A 20554-nucleotide genomic window follows, 5' to 3' on the forward strand; every position below is an offset into this window, starting at 1 on the left:
TGCTTATTTATAAAATCAACTTCTAAAACTTAAAAACATTTTTCAACACTTGATGCTTATCAAATACTTTTAATCGGTTAACTCAAAGAAGTTTTATGTCATATTAAGATATAATCAAATTATTATTTGAAGAAACAAAAAAAATATAAAATCATCCACAAAGAATCAACTAAAAAGTAAACTACAAAAAAGATTAACAACTTGACATGAGGCTGCAATATTCTTTAAGTTCCCTCTCTGTATTTGTATACAATCATGTTCATTAGTTGTCAAACCCACAAAATATAACTTTGTTGGAATCTTAGTTGAGAATAGTGCATACAAATATTTTATTTAAAATCCTTATACTTTTCTGTTGCCAAAAAGCTCCACGGTGTCTGTCAATATTTTTTTTAAAAAGGAAAAAATGAACACAAGAAAATAACTTATGTACATTTTGCTAGCAAAGGAAAACGAGATTTCTTGCCATTTTACGAGTTGAAGTAAAGAAAATAGTCTTTTTCTAGTTTCTTAGTAAAAATTTAAGGGTATCAATTTTTATGTCAAGTCAATAAATATATGTTATATACTTGTATAAATTATTAGTAGTTTAGTACTTTATAAAATCACTTAGACCATAATAATAAGTTAATATAGTTTAATATAAACGCCTGATGCTATAAATTTTTATTAGTGTGATATATGTACAACAACAAAACGAAAACCCGAACCAAACCCAGAATAACATCCACCATACACGTGTCAATATCTGATAGCATATCCTTCCCCATACCCATTCTCATCACTCTCTCTCCTCTCCCGCCTCAATCTTTTTATATATTCCCTACAAAGCCTCTCCACCATTCTCCCTTTCATCAAAACAATTTTCTCTTCATCTCCATTTTCTCCATTTTTTCACCTTTGCTTTTTCTTCGCATTCTCCCCTTCGAAGATTAAACGAGTAACAAAGAAAAGGCCAGTTTTTTTTTTTTTTTAACAAGTTTACAACCTCAAATATTAGTTGAAATTTGTCCCGCATAATAAATAACCTCGTATAACAATAATTTTCGATACAACATGGTTCACTCCGTGCCCAACATGTCGTCAACTGCTGTGACGGACGATGATTTTGATGTCCGTCACAGTAATTTCTCGGCTTATGACCCGAATCGCCTTAGTGGTGACGGGTCCCCTACGATGTTGTCTCCGTGGAACCAAAGTTGTTCCCCTTGTACTAAATCCCCTTGGCATAAATTCGATGATGATGTTCCGATGAATTTCCCCCAAAATGGGCTCATTGGGTCTCTCGTTCGCGAAGAAGGGCATATTTATTCTTTAGCTGCTAAGAATGATATTCTTTATACTGGTTCGGATAGCAAGAACATACGTGTTTGGAAGGATATGAAGGAATTTTCGGCTTTTAAATCAAATAGCGGTCTTGTTAAAGCCATTATCATCGCCGGAGAGAAGATTTTCACGGGTCATCAAGATGGAAAAGTGCGAGTTTGGAAGGTGCAATCGAAGAATCCTAACAACCATAAACGTGCTGGGAGTTTGCCAAAACTTATTGACATTTTCAAGGCTTCCATTAAGCCTAGCAACTATGTGGAGGTAAATTGCGTCACCATTTTTTATCTTAATAATTAAATAACTTCATAGAGAATAATTTGTAATTACTTCTTAGTTCTTATGTCTCATTTTATATCATACATTTTTTTTTGTCAGTTCTAAATAAGAAATGTTATTTAAAAAAAAAACTAATCTTGCTATGCTCAATTTACTTTCAATGATATGACTTGTTAGGACCTTTAATTTCACTTAGTGACCTGATTCTTTTTCATGGACAAGTCAAGCATTCTAATGTAGAGAGTCTACTTAATTATATTTTGTCTTAACATGCTTCCTTACTTATGGACATGATTTTATCACGGTCGTGATATTTTTTATTTTTCTGTAATGAATTTGAATCAAAACATTTGCTTGCTAAAAAATAATATGTTTTTAATTACCTAATTATATCATGTCTGAAATTATATTATGTCTTGAACAGGTAAAACGCAACCGGACAGCTCTTTGGATCAAGCATTGCGATGCAATTTCATGTTTAAGCATGGACCATAGCCACGGCCTTCTTTACTCAGCTTCATGGGATAGAACTTTTAAAGTATGGAAAGTTGATAGTTCCAAATGTTTAGAGTCCGTTAAAGCCCATGACGACGCCGTTAATTCAGTAGTCGCCAGTGTAGACGGAATCGTCTACACCGGTTCAGCTGACGGAACCGTCAAAGTTTGGCAAAGAGAATCTAACGGAAAAACCGTAAATCATGTTTTTGTTCAGACGCTACTTAACCAGGAATGCGCCGTTACGGCTCTAGCGGTTAATAAATCCGGTTCAGTGGTTTATTGCGGTTCATCAGATGGCGTTTTAAATTTTTGGGAACGTGAGAAGAAAAATTTAACACATGGTGGGGTCCTTAAAGGGCATAAATTGGCGGTTCTTTGTTTAGCCGCTGCTGGAAATTTGGTTTTTAGCGGTTCAGCGGACAAAAATATTATTGTTTGGAAAAGGGACGGTCCGGTTCATATGTGTTTGTCTATATTAACCGGTCATAATGGACCGGTGAAATGTTTAGCGGTCGAGGAAGATAAAGAGTCGACCGGAAGAGAGAAAAAATGCGTGGTTTATAGTGGGAGTCTTGATAAATCGGTTAAAGTTTGGAGTGTTTCAGAAATGGCACCTAATTTGCATCAAATGGCCGGTATGCAACAAAATGGCCAAGAAGATAATAGTTGGGATTCAATCCCATCTGTTAAATACTCATCGGACGGTCCAAGTGTATGACACGTGTAATGTTGATGCATGATTAATTAATTTGTCTAAGTTGCATGGTCTTTTACACCATTGTTGCTAATAGAGATGAAAAGTCAATTAAAGGGATTATGGTTTAAATCATGTAATTAATGTAGTGTGTATATTTTATTTTGGCAAGATGACTGCTATGTAATTTCAGGATAAGGAATGTGGATGAATAATATCCTCTTAATTACAATTTCTTAGTTATTCAATATTCGAAATTTACTGATTTAATTTCTATCTATTTATACCATTTTATATATTTGGTACTCGAAATTTATTGATTTGATTGTTGCGAATGTATTCTCAATTGTTCCTTCTTTTTCTTCCAAGTGCATCTGCTCATCAATTTTCAATTGTAATTTCATAAGTGGGGTTTGAAAAAAGGTAAAATGTACGTAGATTTTACTCTTATCTTGTGAAGATAGAGAAGTTGTGTCTGATAGACCCTCAGTTCAAGTAACACCATGTGAAAAATCAAGCATGTAAAGTAAATACAATAATGAAGAAGTCATATTAGTGAAAAATAATAGTAACAACAAATAATATGATAATCAAAATAAAAGAAATTTCAAGAATCATCAACCTTCAATTCTTTACTTAAATTTGATTTTCGCTAAAAGAATTTCGTTTACAAATAATTAGAATGTTCCTATTGACCAAGGAGTGGTTCGATTTTGTCATTAACAAAGATGAGAGTGGCAGTATTCCCTCTTTTTCATGGTTCTACATAAACAAAAATATTTGGAAACTGGCAAATCAGATAACATCACATATTAATTACGACTGTTTGTTTGTTTCAATGATACAGCGAAGCATGTTCATTGAAACAACTTGGCTTCCTTCTTCTTACACCAGATAGATTTTCTTATATGCAATAATTCACAAATTCATATAAGATGCAAGGAACACGATTGAGAAAGCGTTTGGAAAAGCAAAATTGATGTATGACCTCCCAAACATGTTGCAGAAGTCACAAGTACAACTTGCCTTTTTGACCCTTTTAATTTGATGGAAAAATAAAAGAAAAAAGATGTATAATTGAATTTCTGCCCACGTTTTCATCACTACCAGCACTAAAAGATTCTCCCAAGGAACAAATCAATAAAGAATAAGTTGGACAAATTTTAAATAAATTTACTCATACACATGCCAAACATGTAGGTGCACGTTGTCAAATCATGAAGTCTTTATTGTATTTTGAAACATAACCACTATATCAAATTATATGTATGTTGAGAGTTGAATACTGCGGCCTCAACTTGTGAAATAATGATACTGCTCACCCTCTACGGGTGTGATGACCTTTTATATATATATAAATAATATTTACATATTACATAAATATCCCTAGGTATCCTCTATTACACCCCCCTCAAACTGTGAGGGGGAAACCACGCTCAGGTTGGACCGTAAATATTTAAAGCGTTGATCGGATAAGTTCTTCGTGAAAATATCAACCAACTGGTGCTGAGTTGGGACATAGCGAACTACCAAGTCACCATGAGCAACACGCTCTCGTACAAAATGATAGTCAATTCGAAGATGCGTACTACGATCATGTTGAACTGAATTCACTGCTAAATACGTCGCTGAAACATTATCACAATAAAGTCTAACAAGAGATTGTATCATCAAACCCAACTCTGCTAACAGAGAACGGATCCAACTGCCCGGTACTCTACCTCGGTGGAGGACTTGGACACCGTGGGTTGTTTCTTTGCACGCCAAGAAATGAGGTTGTCCCCGTAAAAGATCGCATAACCCGTGGTAGACCTGCAACTCTCGGGACAGCCAACCCAATCTACATCTGAGTAACTTATCATAATTGAAGCTTGCCTGCAAGGACGTAACCACAAACCAAAATTTGCTGTACTAACTAAATACCTGTAGACACGCTTAACAGACAACAAGTGAGATGTACGAGGAGCATGCATAAACTGAGAAACCAAGTGTACAACATATGTAATATCAGCTCTAGTCATGGTCAAGTATTGCAAGGCCCCTACCATACTACGGTACTCACTAGGATCAGACAATAACTCACCATCGATGTGAGACAAAGTGGTACGATTGGGAAGAAGAATGCGTACTGGCTTAATTGTATGAAGGTTGAATTTACGAATAAGATCCTTAACATACTTGCACCCCAAGAAAGAAATACAAATTTCCCAAATCTTTCATAGCAAACTCGTTGGCCAAAACGAAAATGAACTTGGTAATTAAAAGAGTAGAATTGCCAATAAGAATGATAGCAAACATATAAAAGAAGATAAACAACGAATTTTCCCTAACGAAAAATGAAGAGAGAATTATCGAATTGTGCACAAAAAAAGTCCTGCTGCAACAAAAAACTACTCAACCGATGATACCAAGCTCTTGGAGCTTGTTTAAGACCATAGATAGACTTTTGGAGACGACAAACATGATTAGGAAAATCAGGATGAACAAACCCCTTAGGTTGTTCCATATACATTTCCTCTAACAGTGTCCCATGTTAGAAGACATTCTTAACATCTAATTGCCGAATAATCCAAACAAAAGAAATAGCAAGGGTTAAAACCAACCAAACAGTAGTTGATTTCACAACAGGGATAAAAGTCTCAGTATAATTTACACCAGCTTGTTGATGCATTCCATGAGCAACTAGACGAGCCTTAGGCCGAGCCACATTACCATGCTCATCGCATTTTAGCATATAAACCCATTTTGTACTAACCAAGTTTTTATTAGAATTAAATGGTACTAAGTCCCAAGTATGATTAGTGAGCATAGCATTAAACTCCTCGACCATGGCTTGGCGTCACTTTAGCACCTTATTAGCTTGTGAAAAACAACTCGGTTCATTTTCATACTCAATAGTGTTGAGATTTAATAGAGTATTTAGTTTTAAAATACCATCTTTAGCTCCGGTCCGCATTTCATGAACATTGCTCGAAGACGGTGGAACAAAAATGCCACCCAAAGGAGGTGCGACATGCTGTTGGACCACGTTATCAGAAGAAACACAAATGGGCTGTTGAATTTGGGGCTCAGAAGAAGACGTAAATGGGGAAGATAACCCAGCAAGGTATGGGCTAGGTGGGACTCGTGGACTGTGCTGCATAGGTGGACTGGAATGTGACAACTCAAGAGGATATTGTGTAGGTGGCTGCTGGAATAGACTAGAACTCGACTGTGAACTAAGAGGACCACGAGATGAGCTAGACGAAGAAGGGGAACCTGGGGATGGGTCAGACCAACGGGTGTGGTCTGAAACAGAAGGGTCACCTAAGGGAATGGTGTGAGCTACATTAGTCGGGGATTGGGAGAAAGATAAAAGTGAGGGGTACGAATCACTAGTCCCAATGACTTTGGGCAGTTGACTCGACACTAAGGTTTGATATGGATAGACAGACTCATGAAATTCGACATTCCGACTCACATATACCCAGCCCGTAATTGAATCCAAACACCTATAATCCTTATAACCGGGAGCATAGCCAATGAAAACACATGACACTGACCTAGGAGCTAACTTGTTTGATGGTTTTGTAGGAAAATTAGGAAAACACTAACTTCCAAATACTCGTAAGAAATTATAATCTGAAATCCATTTAAATAATTTCTCAGAAGGTGATACACCATGCAAAACTGGAGTTGGCGATCAATTAATTAGATAAATGGCTGTATAAGTAGCATTTGTTACATTCTGTATTTTTGCATCTGGATTATTCGTAAGCTAACGGTTATAAATTCAAGGACTTTTAATTTTGAATTTTAAAAAGACATGATTTGTTATAGATGCCAAGTTATTTGAATAATTTATGTGAAGTAAAATACATCTCAAGAAGGACCCTTGAGCCAAATCAAAGTAGAAGCCATCAAATGTTTTTTTTTTCTTAAAGTCACGTTTCGGGTAAGCCAACTTTGGAAGGCCATAACCTCTTTAGAATTTGGGAATTTGGGAAATCTCTCAAAATGAAAGTTGTAGGTAATTGAAATATCTTTCCAACCATAGGTCGTGGGACGAAATGTGATATCGGAGTAATAAGATATAGACGTTTTAAGTCTGACAGGCCAAGCTAAATAGTGAATTCGGCCCAACCCAATTCTAATTCGGGTCAGGCCCAATACCCACGAAATTAATCTAATTTTTATCTCTTCCTTCATACTTTAGACCAAGAAATATCTGGAAATTTCCAGAGAGAGTAAGAGAAGGGAAAGCTAGAGAGAAACACCAACATCTACCACAATTAAAGCCCCGAATCTCAAAGCTCTTGAAGAGAAAATTGTTGTACGTCACATTGACTTCAATTTGAGCTAGATATCATCCAATAAGGAGAAGATTTTATATGGTGCTGCAAATTTAAGGTAATATTAAAGTCTCCTTTTCATTGTTAACAAGTTTAGTTAGAGTTTTAACGGATTAGAACAGAGAAAATAGTGTTATAAACTAGTTTGGTGATTTGTTGAGATTTATAGGTTAAAGGGTTGTTTTAGGTAGCTTAAATGGATGGAATTATCTTAGTGATGATGTATAATAATGGTTGATGTTGTTTTGATGTTGTTGATGAGTTGTTGTTCTTAAATTTGGAGGAAAAAGGTGTATGAAGATTGTGAATGTTCAAACCCGTTTTTGGAATTGAGTAGCTGGTAGTAATTCTGGAATATCTCATTGTGTAGACCTTAGATTTTAGATATTAAACATGTTTTGGAAAGATAATACACGTACCTACAACTCTTATGTTTATGTTGTAGTCTATATATGCTGTTATTATATCGCAAAATGAGGATGAATCATAAGACAAATTCTGTCCAGATTCTGGATTGCAAAAATCCCTCATGTATACCTGTTAGTGTTTTGATGATATCTCTTTGTAGAAAATGAGTTTTGAGTGGATTTCTTTTGCATTGGAAACTTAAGATAGAGATCTAAATGTTTCATGAAGGTCATAAAGTCCAGTTTTGCCGTTTTAATTTTCAAAATTTAGATACAACTTGAGGTACTCGGCTTTCCGAATTTATTGCTTTAGTAACATGAGTCGGGTGGAAACATTCTAGGCTTATTGTCAATAATAAATCTTATTTTGTGTTAACATTTTGGATTGTTGATGTTTCTTGATGATTATATGGCTGGTTTGAAAGTGGGAAAAGTGAGCGGTATAGGGGAGGTGCTGTCCAATTTTTTTTAGAAATAACCTACTAACGATAGACTACGTTTTATTCTTGTCCATAGCTTAACCATAGTGCTTAACGTTTTAATATAGGTTGAGACAATATTGGACAGCATATACGTATAAACGCTAAAGGTATGTAAAGTTAACATTTTCTTCTTTTGGCATGATCCATATGAAACGAACGAATGACGTATGCTTAAATTCCAAAGAAACTCTTATTCGTAGATATACTCGGATGGCTACCGTTCTTGATTTTCAAAATTTATATTATTATGTCTTGACTCATGTGTATGATTCCAACCATCCTAGTTGGTATACTCATGTTGTGGTATAATTCATATTTTAGTATAATCCATAATTGATGTGATTCATAATGACTATTGTCTTGGTTTTCAAATGATGGACTGTTTTGCTTATTCTATTAAGTCTCCGATAATGATCAAATTTCACAAGATTGCTAATGATACCTTATTCATGCATATTGTTATGGTATTATTCACCGAGTCCTACGATAGGCCGGGTATGTTATCATGTATGGATTCCACTACATTATTCATCGAGTCCCTTACTAGAGGGCCGGGTACGTGATATGATAATATGATATTATGATGATATGACGATATGATTATGGCACCGAGTCTCATAATGGGCCGGGTACGGTATCAGTGTACACTACTCTATTCACCGAGTCCCTTGCTAGAGGGCCGGGTATGGTATATATATACATATGACGATATATTAATATAATTGTGATACCGAGTCCCATAACGGGCCAGGTACGATATATGATGATGATATGCATGTCTTCATTTTATAAGACACAGGTACAGCGATTTATTGATTATGATACTTGACTCCTGAATCTTTATTTCAGATGTGATCTCCTTTACAATATTTTATGCTTTATATACTCGGTACATATTTCGTACTGACCCCCTTCTTTGGGGGGCTGCGTTTCGTGTCCGTAGGTACTGATACTCATTTTGGAGAGCCGCCAGCTTAGGATTCTACTCAACGGGTTTGAAGTGCTCCATTGTCTCGGAGCCTAAACCTTTGGTACTAATCCTTATAATGTATATATTTGTGTATTTAGGGGTACGACGGGGCCCTGTCCCGTCATATGCTATTGTTAATCCTCTTAGAGGTCTATAGACACATGAGTGGGTTATATGTAGATGTTGTCTGGTGTACTAGTATGGCTTATGTTTTTGTACGTTTACATTCGGAGTGAAAGCCTTGTCGGCTTACGTATTATGTTATCTTATTTTTGACAATTAAGACTCTCCAAGAAACAAGTGATTTTGGTATATATATAAGTGACAGTTTGAGATGACGTGCTACCCATATAAATCTTATATCATATTTAACTGCCGATTGACTATAGGTAATAGGTGTGTATACGAGTGTCCAATTCGGACACTAGTCACGGCCCACGGGGCTAGGTCGTGACAGCATCGACCCATAATTGAGCAGGTAGTAAGGCTGCAATGAGCGTTGTTCGGGCCAACTCAATGATATGTCGATGCTTTCGTTTGGCTACGCCATTTTGTGCCTGGGTGTCCGGGAAGGATTTTCAAAAAGAAATACCATTATGTTAAAAATGGTTAATTAAAGGACCATTATCAAACTAACGCCCTCCATCACTTTGAAAATATTTTATTTTTGTATCAAATTAATTCTCAACTAACTTTTGAAAGAAAATAAAATTTTAATAAACATCTGATTTTCTTTTTAAAGGATAAATCCAAGAGTAGCGAGAATAATCATCCACAAAACAAACATAATATTTGTATCCAAGATTTGATGAAATAGTAGATTACTATAAATCAGAATGAACAATTTGCAAAGGTTTATCACACGAATGAATGACATCTTTAAATGGAAGACGATGAGATTTTCCTAAACGAAATGAAACACAGCCATGAATAAAAATAGTTGCACAAACAATAGCCTTATTTTTTCTAAGTGTGTCTAGAACTCTATCTCCACAGTGACCAAGTCGACGATGTCAGGTTGGACCAGGAATGGAGGTTGTCAAAGAGCTATTGGCGGAGTAGAACGATGGGTGATGGTGATCGGGTATACACTCCACTGACTAGTAACCTTGAGTAGCACCTTCCCCGAGTGATTTTCCTTTATAAAAACATGATTCTCGTGAAAATTCACAGTACAATTATTATCTTTGCATAATTTTTGAACCGACATTAAATTAAATTTAATTTGTGGAACATGATAAACAAAGTTTAACTTTAAAGATTTATTGTTGGAGTTTAATGAGGCATCACCAATATTTTTAATAGGGACTTTAGTACCATTTGCAACCTGAACTTGAACTTGGCCAGAGTAAAGAGATTTATTCGTTAAAATACCTTGATCATTTTTCATGTGGGAAGATGCTCCGGAATCAGAAAACCAAGTAGTGGTCTCATTCTCGCCCATAGGAAGTGCAGCAAAAGCTGACGTAGACGACGTCTGAGCATAACGGGATGGAAAAGAAATTGCTGAGTGACCTGGATGATAGCATATTTGACAAAATACAAGAGGAGTATTAGTCCCAAACACCCCCTCAACATTAGAATTGCCTGCAAAAATTTGTTTAGTACCATAGGAAGCAAGGGTCATAATACTCTTAGATGCTAAATCTGAATTACAAATTGCCATAACTCCTTGAGTGTTCTGAGTTTGTGCATTTTGCTGTGGCCCTGAGATACCCCTTGCTGCTGTCCATGTGGCTGGCCACTGTGACCGCAACCTCGCCCACGACCGCCACGCCAACCTCCTCGTCCTCGACCATTATTTTTATTGTATTGTTTGTGCTGCTGATGGTTATGAGAAGTAGAGAAGTTGGTGTTGGTATTAGCAGACGAAGTACTTGCAGCAAACGCTTGATGAGTCACTAGCCCGTGTTCCCTGTTCTTCTTGAAAATCGCTCGTTGTTATTGAACTAGTAGCATAGAACGCAGCTCATCAAAGGACATTGCCCCCGAAAAATAAGTAACTCTAGCAATGAAGGATTCATAATCCTCACCAAGACCCAATACGGTATATTCAATTAAATCTTTATTCGACACAGGAGAATTGATAGCAGCAAGAGAATCAACGATCAGTTTAATCTGACAAAAAAATGCCTCTATAGATTGAGTCTCGCCTTTCTCGACATGAGACAACATACCTTTCAACTCCATAGACCGAGCCATACTTGCATTCATAAAACAAGACTGTAATCTCTCCCAAATCCCTATCGAATGTTTAATATCATGTACATCAACTAAAGTCTCTTTAGACAACGTAGCAAAAAGACACACACGCACAACTTGATCAATTCGTAATGATAATCAGTATTGCCAATCTCACGATGACAAGTATCCAATATATAAATTGGAGGCTTCAGAATGGAACCATCAATCATGCCAAGTATACCATGAGCAATAAGAAACGATTCAAATTATGTACTCCATGGTAAATAATCCTCAACAACATTGAGAATAGTAGTAACAAAATTGTTGACATTAAATTTAGATGGCTCCAGACTAGAAGCGAGAGAGGCAAGAGACGGTCCATGAGGATGAAAACCAAGGGGTACGCCAAAGCCAGAAGTCGTATATGGCTGGGATATGAATCTTGGACGACCAGTGAACGTCGAACCCCCATAAGAATTACGACGCTCAAATTGGCTGGTCTGGAAGAGAAAAGAAGGAGCCACAAACCGTGTTGGAGTCCACGTAAAAGTTGTCTAGTATTGCTCTCCATTATCTGGTTGCATAGGAAACGAGGAGACACGAGGGCTGCCAATTGGGAAGGGCAGCGACATGGTGGCGCCATGAACAGGCAGCGTCACAAACGACAAAGGTGAGGAAAGAAGCGTGGACATGACAGACTTAACATTGGTTAAGATCGTGGAAGTAGGAATTCCAATAGAGGCCACGAAAACAGAGATCGAAAGCAATTTTCTAGGGCTGCGGAAAGAAAAAAAAGAAGAGAAAAATAAACCCTAGAATAACCTAGCTCTTGATACCATGTGAAATAATGATATTGCTCACCCTCTACGGGTGCCATGACCTCTGATATATATATGAATAATATTTACATATTACATAAATACCCTTAGGTATCCTCTATTAATTTTAATTACCATGGACGACATAATTAAGAATATCAAAGTGTTTTCTCTCCAAACTAAAAGTATCTTAAATTATTTGATGAAATTATAAATTTGAATTTACCCATTATAAAAAAATAAAAAAAATTCAGGCCACTTTTGATCAAGTTCCGAGCTCTTTCTTCTTCTTTTTTCCAACAAACACTCCCTTTATCTCATAATAATTGTCACGTTTTATTTTTTGAGAATCAATTTGATCAATGTTTAAAGTTAACTTAGATTAAATTAATTTAAAATTTTAAAATTAAAAAAATTGAATATTCAAAAACTATACACATAATTTCCTTTGTTTCTTCTTTCCTTCTTTTTCCATTGCAGGTGCAGGGCGTTAGGTGGTAGCAGGAATCTTGGAAATGTCATAACACTTACAAATTAACTAGCGAAGTCAAAAATTTATTAAGAAAATTCAAAATCGTAGAAACATATAACACCTAACGATTTCAAGAACCAGGTTTTTAAACGAGTAATACGAACGTAAACAGTAAACAAACACAGAATTTATTGTGGAAAGCCTCCTTGCTCAAGGTAAGAAAAACCACAACCTATACCTCGTAGGACTTCCACCAAACTTCACTAACGTTCAAAGAGCGGTTTTAGATTACAACTCAATAATCAAGGAACTAACTCAAGTACCTAAACTCTAACGATTAACTTTAATCGCAACTCAAATTCTCCAAGAAGTCAAACCCACTTCTTGTTACAAACCTCACTTTCTACTTTAGAAAATTATAACTCAATATTATTTCTAAGTAGAGTTCAAACACATGAATTAACTTTCAAAAAGAAAACCTAACTCTAGTTCTTCTTTCTTTGATGTTTTGCTCTTGAAACTCTGCCTTGCCTTTTGCTTGAGAAATTCGATTTCAGATTTGCAAAGCCAAGAAATCCTTTGTGCGACCTTTTTCTTTTATAGCATTGTTTTTCCTTATAGGAGTCCTATTGTACCGTCTTTCCTTATTTCTGCGTTTTTGACTCGTATAAGGATTTGTCCAGTTTTCCACATCTGCCTACTGTACCATCCAGCAAGTGAACCTGATTCTCGGTTCTCATTTATCATTATCAAAACCTGCTTGAATTTTATTAACAAAAATATAATAAACATATTAAAAACTCGAGGGGATCACAAATTTATAGCCACTAACAAGTAACAATCTCCTATTTTTTTGTTGTTATTTTCGTTTCTATTTATACATTGATTGCGAATAACAAGCATTTTCTTCCAAATCTTACAATTGAGAAGAAAGGACAACTTCTAAGAAGTTGACCAAATACGTGAATAATAAACAGCATGGTGAGGTTTAAACTATAATATAAAAATACTAAACATGGATAATGTTTTTCTAATCTAATATGGTGAGATAAACAAGTGCTATTAATATCGTATCTAGAGGAACTTTAATACTGCTTTAATTCACATTCACATAATATCATACCCAGGCTCATCCAACTCTCGGTTTACTCAATGTCGGCCCGATATTATGTTGTCTACACTCCAGTTGAGAGGGTTGGCCTCTGAGGGGTGTTAAGTTGTCCCACATCGATATTTGGTGGCCAAAATATCAGTAGATACAATCAGCAACCAATTTTATCTCCAGACAAATTTCAAGGCTCATTGTCCTTCCAAACAGAAGTAAAAATTGACATTGGATCAAATTGTGGAGGAGTAAAAACCAAAGCTGGAATTTTGAAAACAGAAGGCCAAAACATGAACTATTGACTCCTGTGATAGTCTCCATTACACAAAGTACCTTCCCAATTAAGAGAAAGTATGTAAATTTCAATTCACATAGCTTCACTAAAAGGGTTCAAAGACGTCACACGAAGATGGAAGAATGAACTTACATCTATTTACACTAGAAATGTGATACATTGAGAGATGAGAAAACTTCTGATTGTACAAAAATTAACTAGAATTGTATGACAACTTTATCTATCTTAGGTTGGAGTTATTAATTCTAGAGTATGAAGGGAAAATGACTACAAGAAGATCAAGGATTCACACCACTCTTAAGTAGAAATCACATTCCGATAATATTAGTAAGAGAGCCTGCGAGAATGTCCCGTTGATATAGGATGGTTTTTAGAATTTGTTCCCTGCATATAACCACTTCTACTACCAAATGAATTTGAATCAAGAATGCCACTGCCTCCTTCTAGTAGTTTAAGTACCTGAAAATTTAAACGAAACATCGAATAAATTTCCTACCATGCATCAGGTACATTACTAGGCCTACGGAATGGAAAACAATACACTAAAAGAACCTTTGAAATGGGAGGTCGCATATGAGGATCTTCCTGTAGACACATATAAGCAGCATGACTCATTGCCTGTAGTTCATAAGGGAAGTTTTCAAGCTGAGATGAGGTCAAGTTGGAGTCGAGCAGCTGATTTTTAAATGCTGAAAGATATGGTCCCTTTCCAGATGTAGGGGAAAGGCTTCCTGAAAGAAGGTGCTGACTGCTGTAGCATTGCAAGTCAGTGGTTTTTCTACCAGTTATCAACTCCAATACCACCAAGCCAAAAGCATATACGTCAACCTTCTCTGTGACCTTTCCATCATTAGAGTATTCTGGGGCAAGATATCTGAAAAACAACTCCAAAATAATTCTCATCAAGTAACCATCAATCTATCTGTCAACTTAAACATAGAGATGAGTCTGAAAAAGAAAGTAAAACATAAGCAGTCTTAGAGCTTGGGATCTTTGTTTAGATGTATACGACACTAGGCTGAAAAGTTCTAGACTATCAATAATAATAAACAACAATTAGGGGAAGATTGAGATGCAGTTAACATAGACAACAAAATAAACAGAAATTACCTTGAAGTTCTAATTAGATGTTCATCTTCAGAAACTTCCCATTCATTGTACAATTGTGCAAGTCCAAAATCAGCAACCTTAAATAAGCAAACCATTTGATATAGGTTTTATTCATTGCTTTTACAAAAGAATAAATGTGTTTATCCATAAATGCATGCAATTTTAGGTAGCTTTCAGATCTCTCAAATGTAATAGCTTTTCTCATCCAAATGGCGCATGTATGGATTTGATTAATATATGCTGCACCTGGCACTCAAAAACTGTAATGATAAACATGCTTGACTAAAACCATCAGCGAAACATACCAAAGGTTCAAAATCGTGAGTTAAGAGAATGTTTTTTGGTCTGAGATCCCTGTGAACTATGCATCCCACTCTGCAATCTTCATGAAGATATCGTAAGCCTCTTGCTGTCCCAATAGCTATCTTAAGGCGTGAGCTCCAATCTAGAGTTGTTTCTTTTTTTCCTGCAAAATTTATTTGAACACTAAGGCGTTTTCACAGTCCAGTTGATTGAACTTCATATAAAGCTGCACTGTAGGATGGATTGCAGATGAACTTTAAAAGAGAAAAATTAAACAGAAAATACCATGTAAATGGAAGTCCAAGGACTTGTTGCAAATGAACTCATAGACAAATAGTCTCCGATTTCCCTGAATGCAGTACCCAACCAGCAGCACAACATTCCTGTGCTGGGCACAGCTCAAAACTCGAACTTCTCTATGAAAATCAGCGTCTGCTTGAGATCCAATAAACTTCAGCTGTTTTACTGCAACAACCAATCCATCCCTTAAAACCCCTTTATGAACCAGACCGAACCCACCTTCTGCTAGAAAATTTGTGTCTGAGAATCCATTTGTTGCTTCCTCTAACTCTTCATAGCGAAATTGTTTAGGAGGCTTTCCAAATGAGGGTGCTTTACATTGACAGAATGAACATAGAGGAGGAGGTATCGAGGAAGTTCGACCTAAAGAGACTGCTTCTCTGATGCTGGAGTTCAGATAGTCCACGTCAGTGTCTCGATTTAACTTGCTTCCTTGGGTACTCAGGTTTTGTTTGTACCCGATAAAATTCCGATTTTCATTTCTAGAAGTGACAGAATGTGAGGTACTTTTGCAGTTTTCTACAGCTGAATAGTTGTCAGCAATAATATCGTTCTGCGGAATCCAAAGGATAGTTTTAAGATTATGAGTTTGAGATTTAGGAGCTGCTGAAAGAGTTATTATCCTTTCCCCAAACGAGGGCAGCTCATTTACTGGATGATCATGCCCACTTTGCTTGCGGACCGGTGAAAATGTTTCTATATCGAACCCTTCATACAGAGGATTCCGTTCATACAGAAGGAATGTGTCTGGATCCGTCAATGAATTCAGTAATGAAGTTCTGATATAGGATGTTCTTTGATCCTCGGGACTGCTCACCGGAGTAGAATGCTTCATCCTTTCATCCTGTAATTCTCTACTATCCAAAACAGGAGAGGAATTGGCAGAGAAGAAAGGAGTTTGTAGTTCCTCTGAAGATCCTAGATTTAACCTGAGAACTTTCGGTTTGGAACCCTTCATCACTACAATATTGCAACGGAGTTCTTCCATGCAATGCTTAAGCTCTAACTTCAATTTTCTGTAGAACAAAAGTGATAAAACAAAAAGAAAATGAGTCCATTTGATATTCAAACAGGGGAAAGAGAAAAGGAAAAGAAACATATTGCCTTATGCACAACAAAGAATAATGAGATAGCCCCATATAAAAAGTAGAAAAAAAACTACAAAAGCAAGTAACAATTACAATTACAGTATCCAACAATGTATATGGAGAACATATAGAAGTACATACACCTCCTGGGGAGCAACAACATATGGTATGTTGATACTACAGGTTTTCCATAATCCAGCAATATGCATGCAAGTCAACTTGAAGTTATTGGAAAAGAAATCCATTTCGCGTTGGTAACAGAGATGAGGCAAGGAGAGAACAGATATTTTAGGCAAAGATGCGTAGAGAGTGAAACAGAAAATAATACATTTACATGCTATTACTTGTCCAAAATGACCCAGCTGACTGCATTGCTTTTTGCTTCAGCTGCCACTACACCAGCACACAAAGCTGAGACGACCTTAATTCGCACCCTAACCTACAAACAGAAGATGATTTAAATCACAATTTCATTATTGTTAAGCACGCTTGTTTGCAAGGGTAATGTCATTTTTCTCACTGCAATATCTATCGTTTCTGTCTCAACAAGCGTAAATCTTTAATCTTGTGATCTTTAAAGAGAAAGCTGACTACTTTTCTGCGTACTTTCTCCATATTTTCCAGGAAAAGATAAGAGTCCAACGGCACATTGTAGTGCTAATGATTGATCAGCAAAATTATCACGCCTAAATCAGCAGCAGTACAAAAGATTCCTTCAATATTTTATTACCTACCAGCCATTGCTTCTGGAGAGCACATGCAACTCCTTACAAATTATTAGCTTCAAGTACAACAGTTTACATTGGATCCTGACAAGCTTAGAATCTTCTTTGATCCATAAAAAACGCAATCATATGACATAGAGATTGAACATTGAAGAACATATTAATATGTGATTAACTACTGAATTTCATTTCTATCCACTACAGTGTAAAATAAATTAATTATATGTACAATTAAATTTGATTTAATCTACACATTTATCTGGAATTTTCTAACTCCGTCCACCAGAACGACATCGTGATACACATAAATTCAATCTAACAACATAGGGTTAAAAGTTCAAAACAAATCCCTCCTAGTAAAGCAAATGCAGTTCCCAGTGAGATGGGAGGACGATTAAAACAGAGCACTCCAGTATTGGGGTTTGGGAAGGGTCTATTGCTTGCATTTCTGCAATAGGTTGTTTTCATTATTCGCACTTCGTATAATTCTTACTATTGATTAAATTAATAATATTTACTCACATCAATACGATCGTGAAATTGAAGAACCATCTGAGAACAAGACTCCGTGATTATTCCAATCTGATCATGTGAGCTCGTCCGTTCATTACTCCGGCAATCTCCTCTCATCCTCGGAAATCCCCAGAATCTTCTTCTCTCTGTAAAAAAAAACATTTTAAAAAAGGTGAAATCTAAACGAGAAGGATTAACTTACTAAATTCATCGGAAGATATACCTGATTTCTCATCGGAAAACACAGCGAGCAACGTAATGCAATCTCCAGGACGAACAACGTGAGTTAGAGCCCAAGCTAGTGCGGTCTTATTGATCAGCTTCTCCGCCTTCACGGCGACGATCACTTTGTCGGCCAGATTAGGAAAAATGCCACGTGGCATCGACTGAGTCCGGCGTTGTGGTTTTGGCGGGAACATTGTATGGCGTCAGTTTCCGGCGACCGGTGAAGCTTATGCTATGGCGAAAGCGAGAGAAATTTCCTTTTGAGGTTGAGCGGTTGGTTAACTACTTACCGGGAGAAGAAAGCTATGTGGCCTATAGTATGGGGAGCTAAAATATGGGGCTAGCTATAGCTTGATTGTGATTTTAATTTTGGAATATACGCTTAACTGTTAAGAAAGTGAACTCAACTGGCAATTAAATCATATGCTAGTTACAGGATGCGCGAATTTAAATTAGTAAATCATCGAGTATAAATGATTAGCTAATAGTGAGCGCATACGGTGCAAATTTTAAAAAATAATTAATTGACTATGGAATCATGAAAACTGAGCGCGTTAACATAAACAGCCAAGCAAAAGAGACTAATTGGGAGTGAGTGAACAAGTCCATGAAAATGATGTGTGTAGGTAGGGCTGAGATGAACATATGAGGACTAGAGACTCAGAATACTTTTAAATTTGTATTTATGTTAGAATAAACATATGAATAATAGTAAATCAGAACTCATATTAAAACAGTTGCATTGGCATGCATGCCATGTTGTTTTCAAGACAGCTAGCTCAGGTCACACGAAAAATCATGTGATTACACTTATTATGCAATTAATGCTCCTTTCATTCTACTACATTATAATTATTATTCAATCAATTTCCTAATCTTAATTTAATATACTACTCTATTATATTTTCTATTAATTCCAATCTCAATTAGAGTAGTACTCATCTATACGCAAGAGTAATTAACTACTCATATAACCTATATGTTTATCAGGAAGAATGCAATTTTCAACTCATGTGTGATTTCCTTTAATTATATGATTTTCGATAAAAAAAAATTCATTGGTTAGTTTTTGAAGTTGAATTAGACTTAAAATTTATTTTTAAAGTGTTATTAGAGCACATCCAAGTTACTATTTATCAATAGTAGGTCCCAGGTTAAATTATCCATGCTTTAGATATTCAGCCATGAGTGTGATAAGGATATTGAAGAATCCTACATCAGATGAATGAAAAAGCTCCTTATATGATCTTGGACAATCTTTAAATTTAATATTTAAAGTCAGTAGGTAAGAAGTATAGGAGACAGGAGTTATATATTTACGATTCTTTTTTGGCAATAAACATGAATATAATATAAATAAATTTTTCTTAAAAATATCTCGATCACATATATAACTTAAATCTGAATTCCTAAGTGAAAAATGAACATTTATACTGTGCAAGCTAGCTCTAGCTATCTACATCGTTAGCACTTCAAGAATTTATGATCAGAAGTTGATTGATAATTTGAATATTATGAATTTTAAAAAAAAAATTAAACTGTAACTCGGTAATTGAATTCGAAATCAATTATTTATATTTATATAATAACATTTTAACTCATAGATATGTTTGAGTCAAAATAATTTATAAATTCAGATAAATTCTTATATAACGCTCGCTGTTATTCCGCCTCGTCATAAGTTAATTATACTTGAGATAATATTGTTCCAAGACTAGAAGGTATCTTCAAGTGACTAATGGGCCATGATACTATTGAAAATGTGATATCGATCACATGGGGGCAGGCTGGCCTGGCCATGAAAGGTTCAACACATAATGCAAGTCATAAAAAGCTCATCCATTTTCCCAAGACTTCCTAAGTTTAATTTTGGTTTTCTTCCCAATGCTTTTGCGTTATCTCAGAGATCGACACCACGCCCATTTCCGTCAACCAATTGAACGCACTGCTATAATGTCCCAACAAACTCTTCAAGTTTTCATATGCATGAATGGCTAATATATATGGTGGTAAAAGTATGATAAATACGTATTTACATCGGATATTATATTTAATTATATCGAATTAAGCAATTCAACTTTAACAATTAAAATTTAAAGTGAGAATACATTATTAGAATTATGGTTCAAGACACTTGTCTTGAATTCATTGATTTAATTAAACTGGTGTACGTGAATAAGTATTTACCATAAAATATCCTGAAAACAACGGCAAAATTTTGATATAATATATGCTTACATATGATAACATGACATTATTCGTATCTTTTTCCTTTTTTTAAATTAAAGTAGATAGTTCTTACAATGCAATTTTTTTAATAGATATATATTATCAGGTTATTATAACTCAAATTCAACTAAAACGATTTTTAACGATAACCATGAGTTGATAATTTGAAAAAAGATAGTGTAATTTTTTTTAATCTTTAT

At 35.6% G+C, this 20554-nt stretch overlaps 2 protein-coding genes across 3 annotated transcripts; one reads left to right on the plus strand and one right to left on the minus strand.

The window, feature by feature from the left end:
- The first annotated feature begins 860 nt into the window (after positions 1-860).
- Positions 861-3029, plus strand: LOC129902788 (protein JINGUBANG-like). The gene is made up of 2 exons (XM_055978191.1): positions 861-1590; positions 2030-3029. Exons 1-2 carry the CDS (start codon positions 1057-1059, stop codon positions 2819-2821), a joined length of 1326 nt encoding a protein of 441 aa, XP_055834166.1. The 5' UTR covers positions 861-1056; the 3' UTR covers positions 2822-3029.
- Positions 3030-13979: 10950 nt separating this feature from the next.
- On the minus strand, positions 13980-18597 carry LOC129903477 (inactive protein kinase SELMODRAFT_444075-like). 2 transcript variants are annotated; one of them, XM_055979041.1, is made up of 8 exons: positions 18124-18597; positions 17910-18046; positions 17007-17101; positions 15560-16590; positions 15277-15437; positions 14972-15048; positions 14414-14735; positions 13980-14320 (listed from the first exon to the last, which is right to left on the minus strand). In XM_055979041.1, the coding sequence occupies exons 1-8, from the start codon at positions 18317-18319 to the stop codon at positions 14186-14188; spliced, it is 2154 nt and encodes a 717-aa protein (XP_055835016.1). In that variant the 5' UTR covers positions 18320-18597; the 3' UTR covers positions 13980-14185. The 2 variants fall into 2 exon arrangements, with proteins under 2 accessions (XP_055835016.1, XP_055835017.1); XM_055979042.1 differs by lacking the exon at positions 18124-18597 and having other exon boundaries at positions 16997-17101; positions 17910-17998.
- Positions 18598-20554: the final 1957 nt, after the last annotated feature.

This window comes from Solanum dulcamara, chromosome 9 (genome assembly GCF_947179165.1).
Source record: "Solanum dulcamara chromosome 9, daSolDulc1.2, whole genome shotgun sequence".
Classification (NCBI taxonomy): Eukaryota; Viridiplantae; Streptophyta; class Magnoliopsida; order Solanales; family Solanaceae; genus Solanum; species Solanum dulcamara.

Excerpts from the sequence above, each read along its gene's own strand:
- LOC129903477 (XM_055979041.1), bottom strand. The coding sequence starts at position 18,319 with ATGTTCCCGCCAAAACCACAACGCCGGACTCAGTCGATGCCACGTGGC. Across the intron at positions 15,438-15,559 it reads CTTGGACTTCCATTTACATG|GAAAAAAAGAAACAACTCTA; the intron begins GTATTTTCTGTT and ends TAAATTTTGCAG. Across the intron at positions 14,321-14,413 it reads TGCGACCTCCCATTTCAAAG|GTACTTAAACTACTAGAAGG; the intron begins GTTCTTTTAGTG and ends TTAAATTTTCAG.
- LOC129902788 (XM_055978191.1), top strand. The coding sequence starts at position 1,057 with ATGGTTCACTCCGTGCCCAACATGTCGTCAACTGCTGTGACGGACGAT. Across the intron at positions 1,591-2,029 it reads AGCCTAGCAACTATGTGGAG|GTAAAACGCAACCGGACAGC; the intron begins GTAAATTGCGTC and ends TGTCTTGAACAG.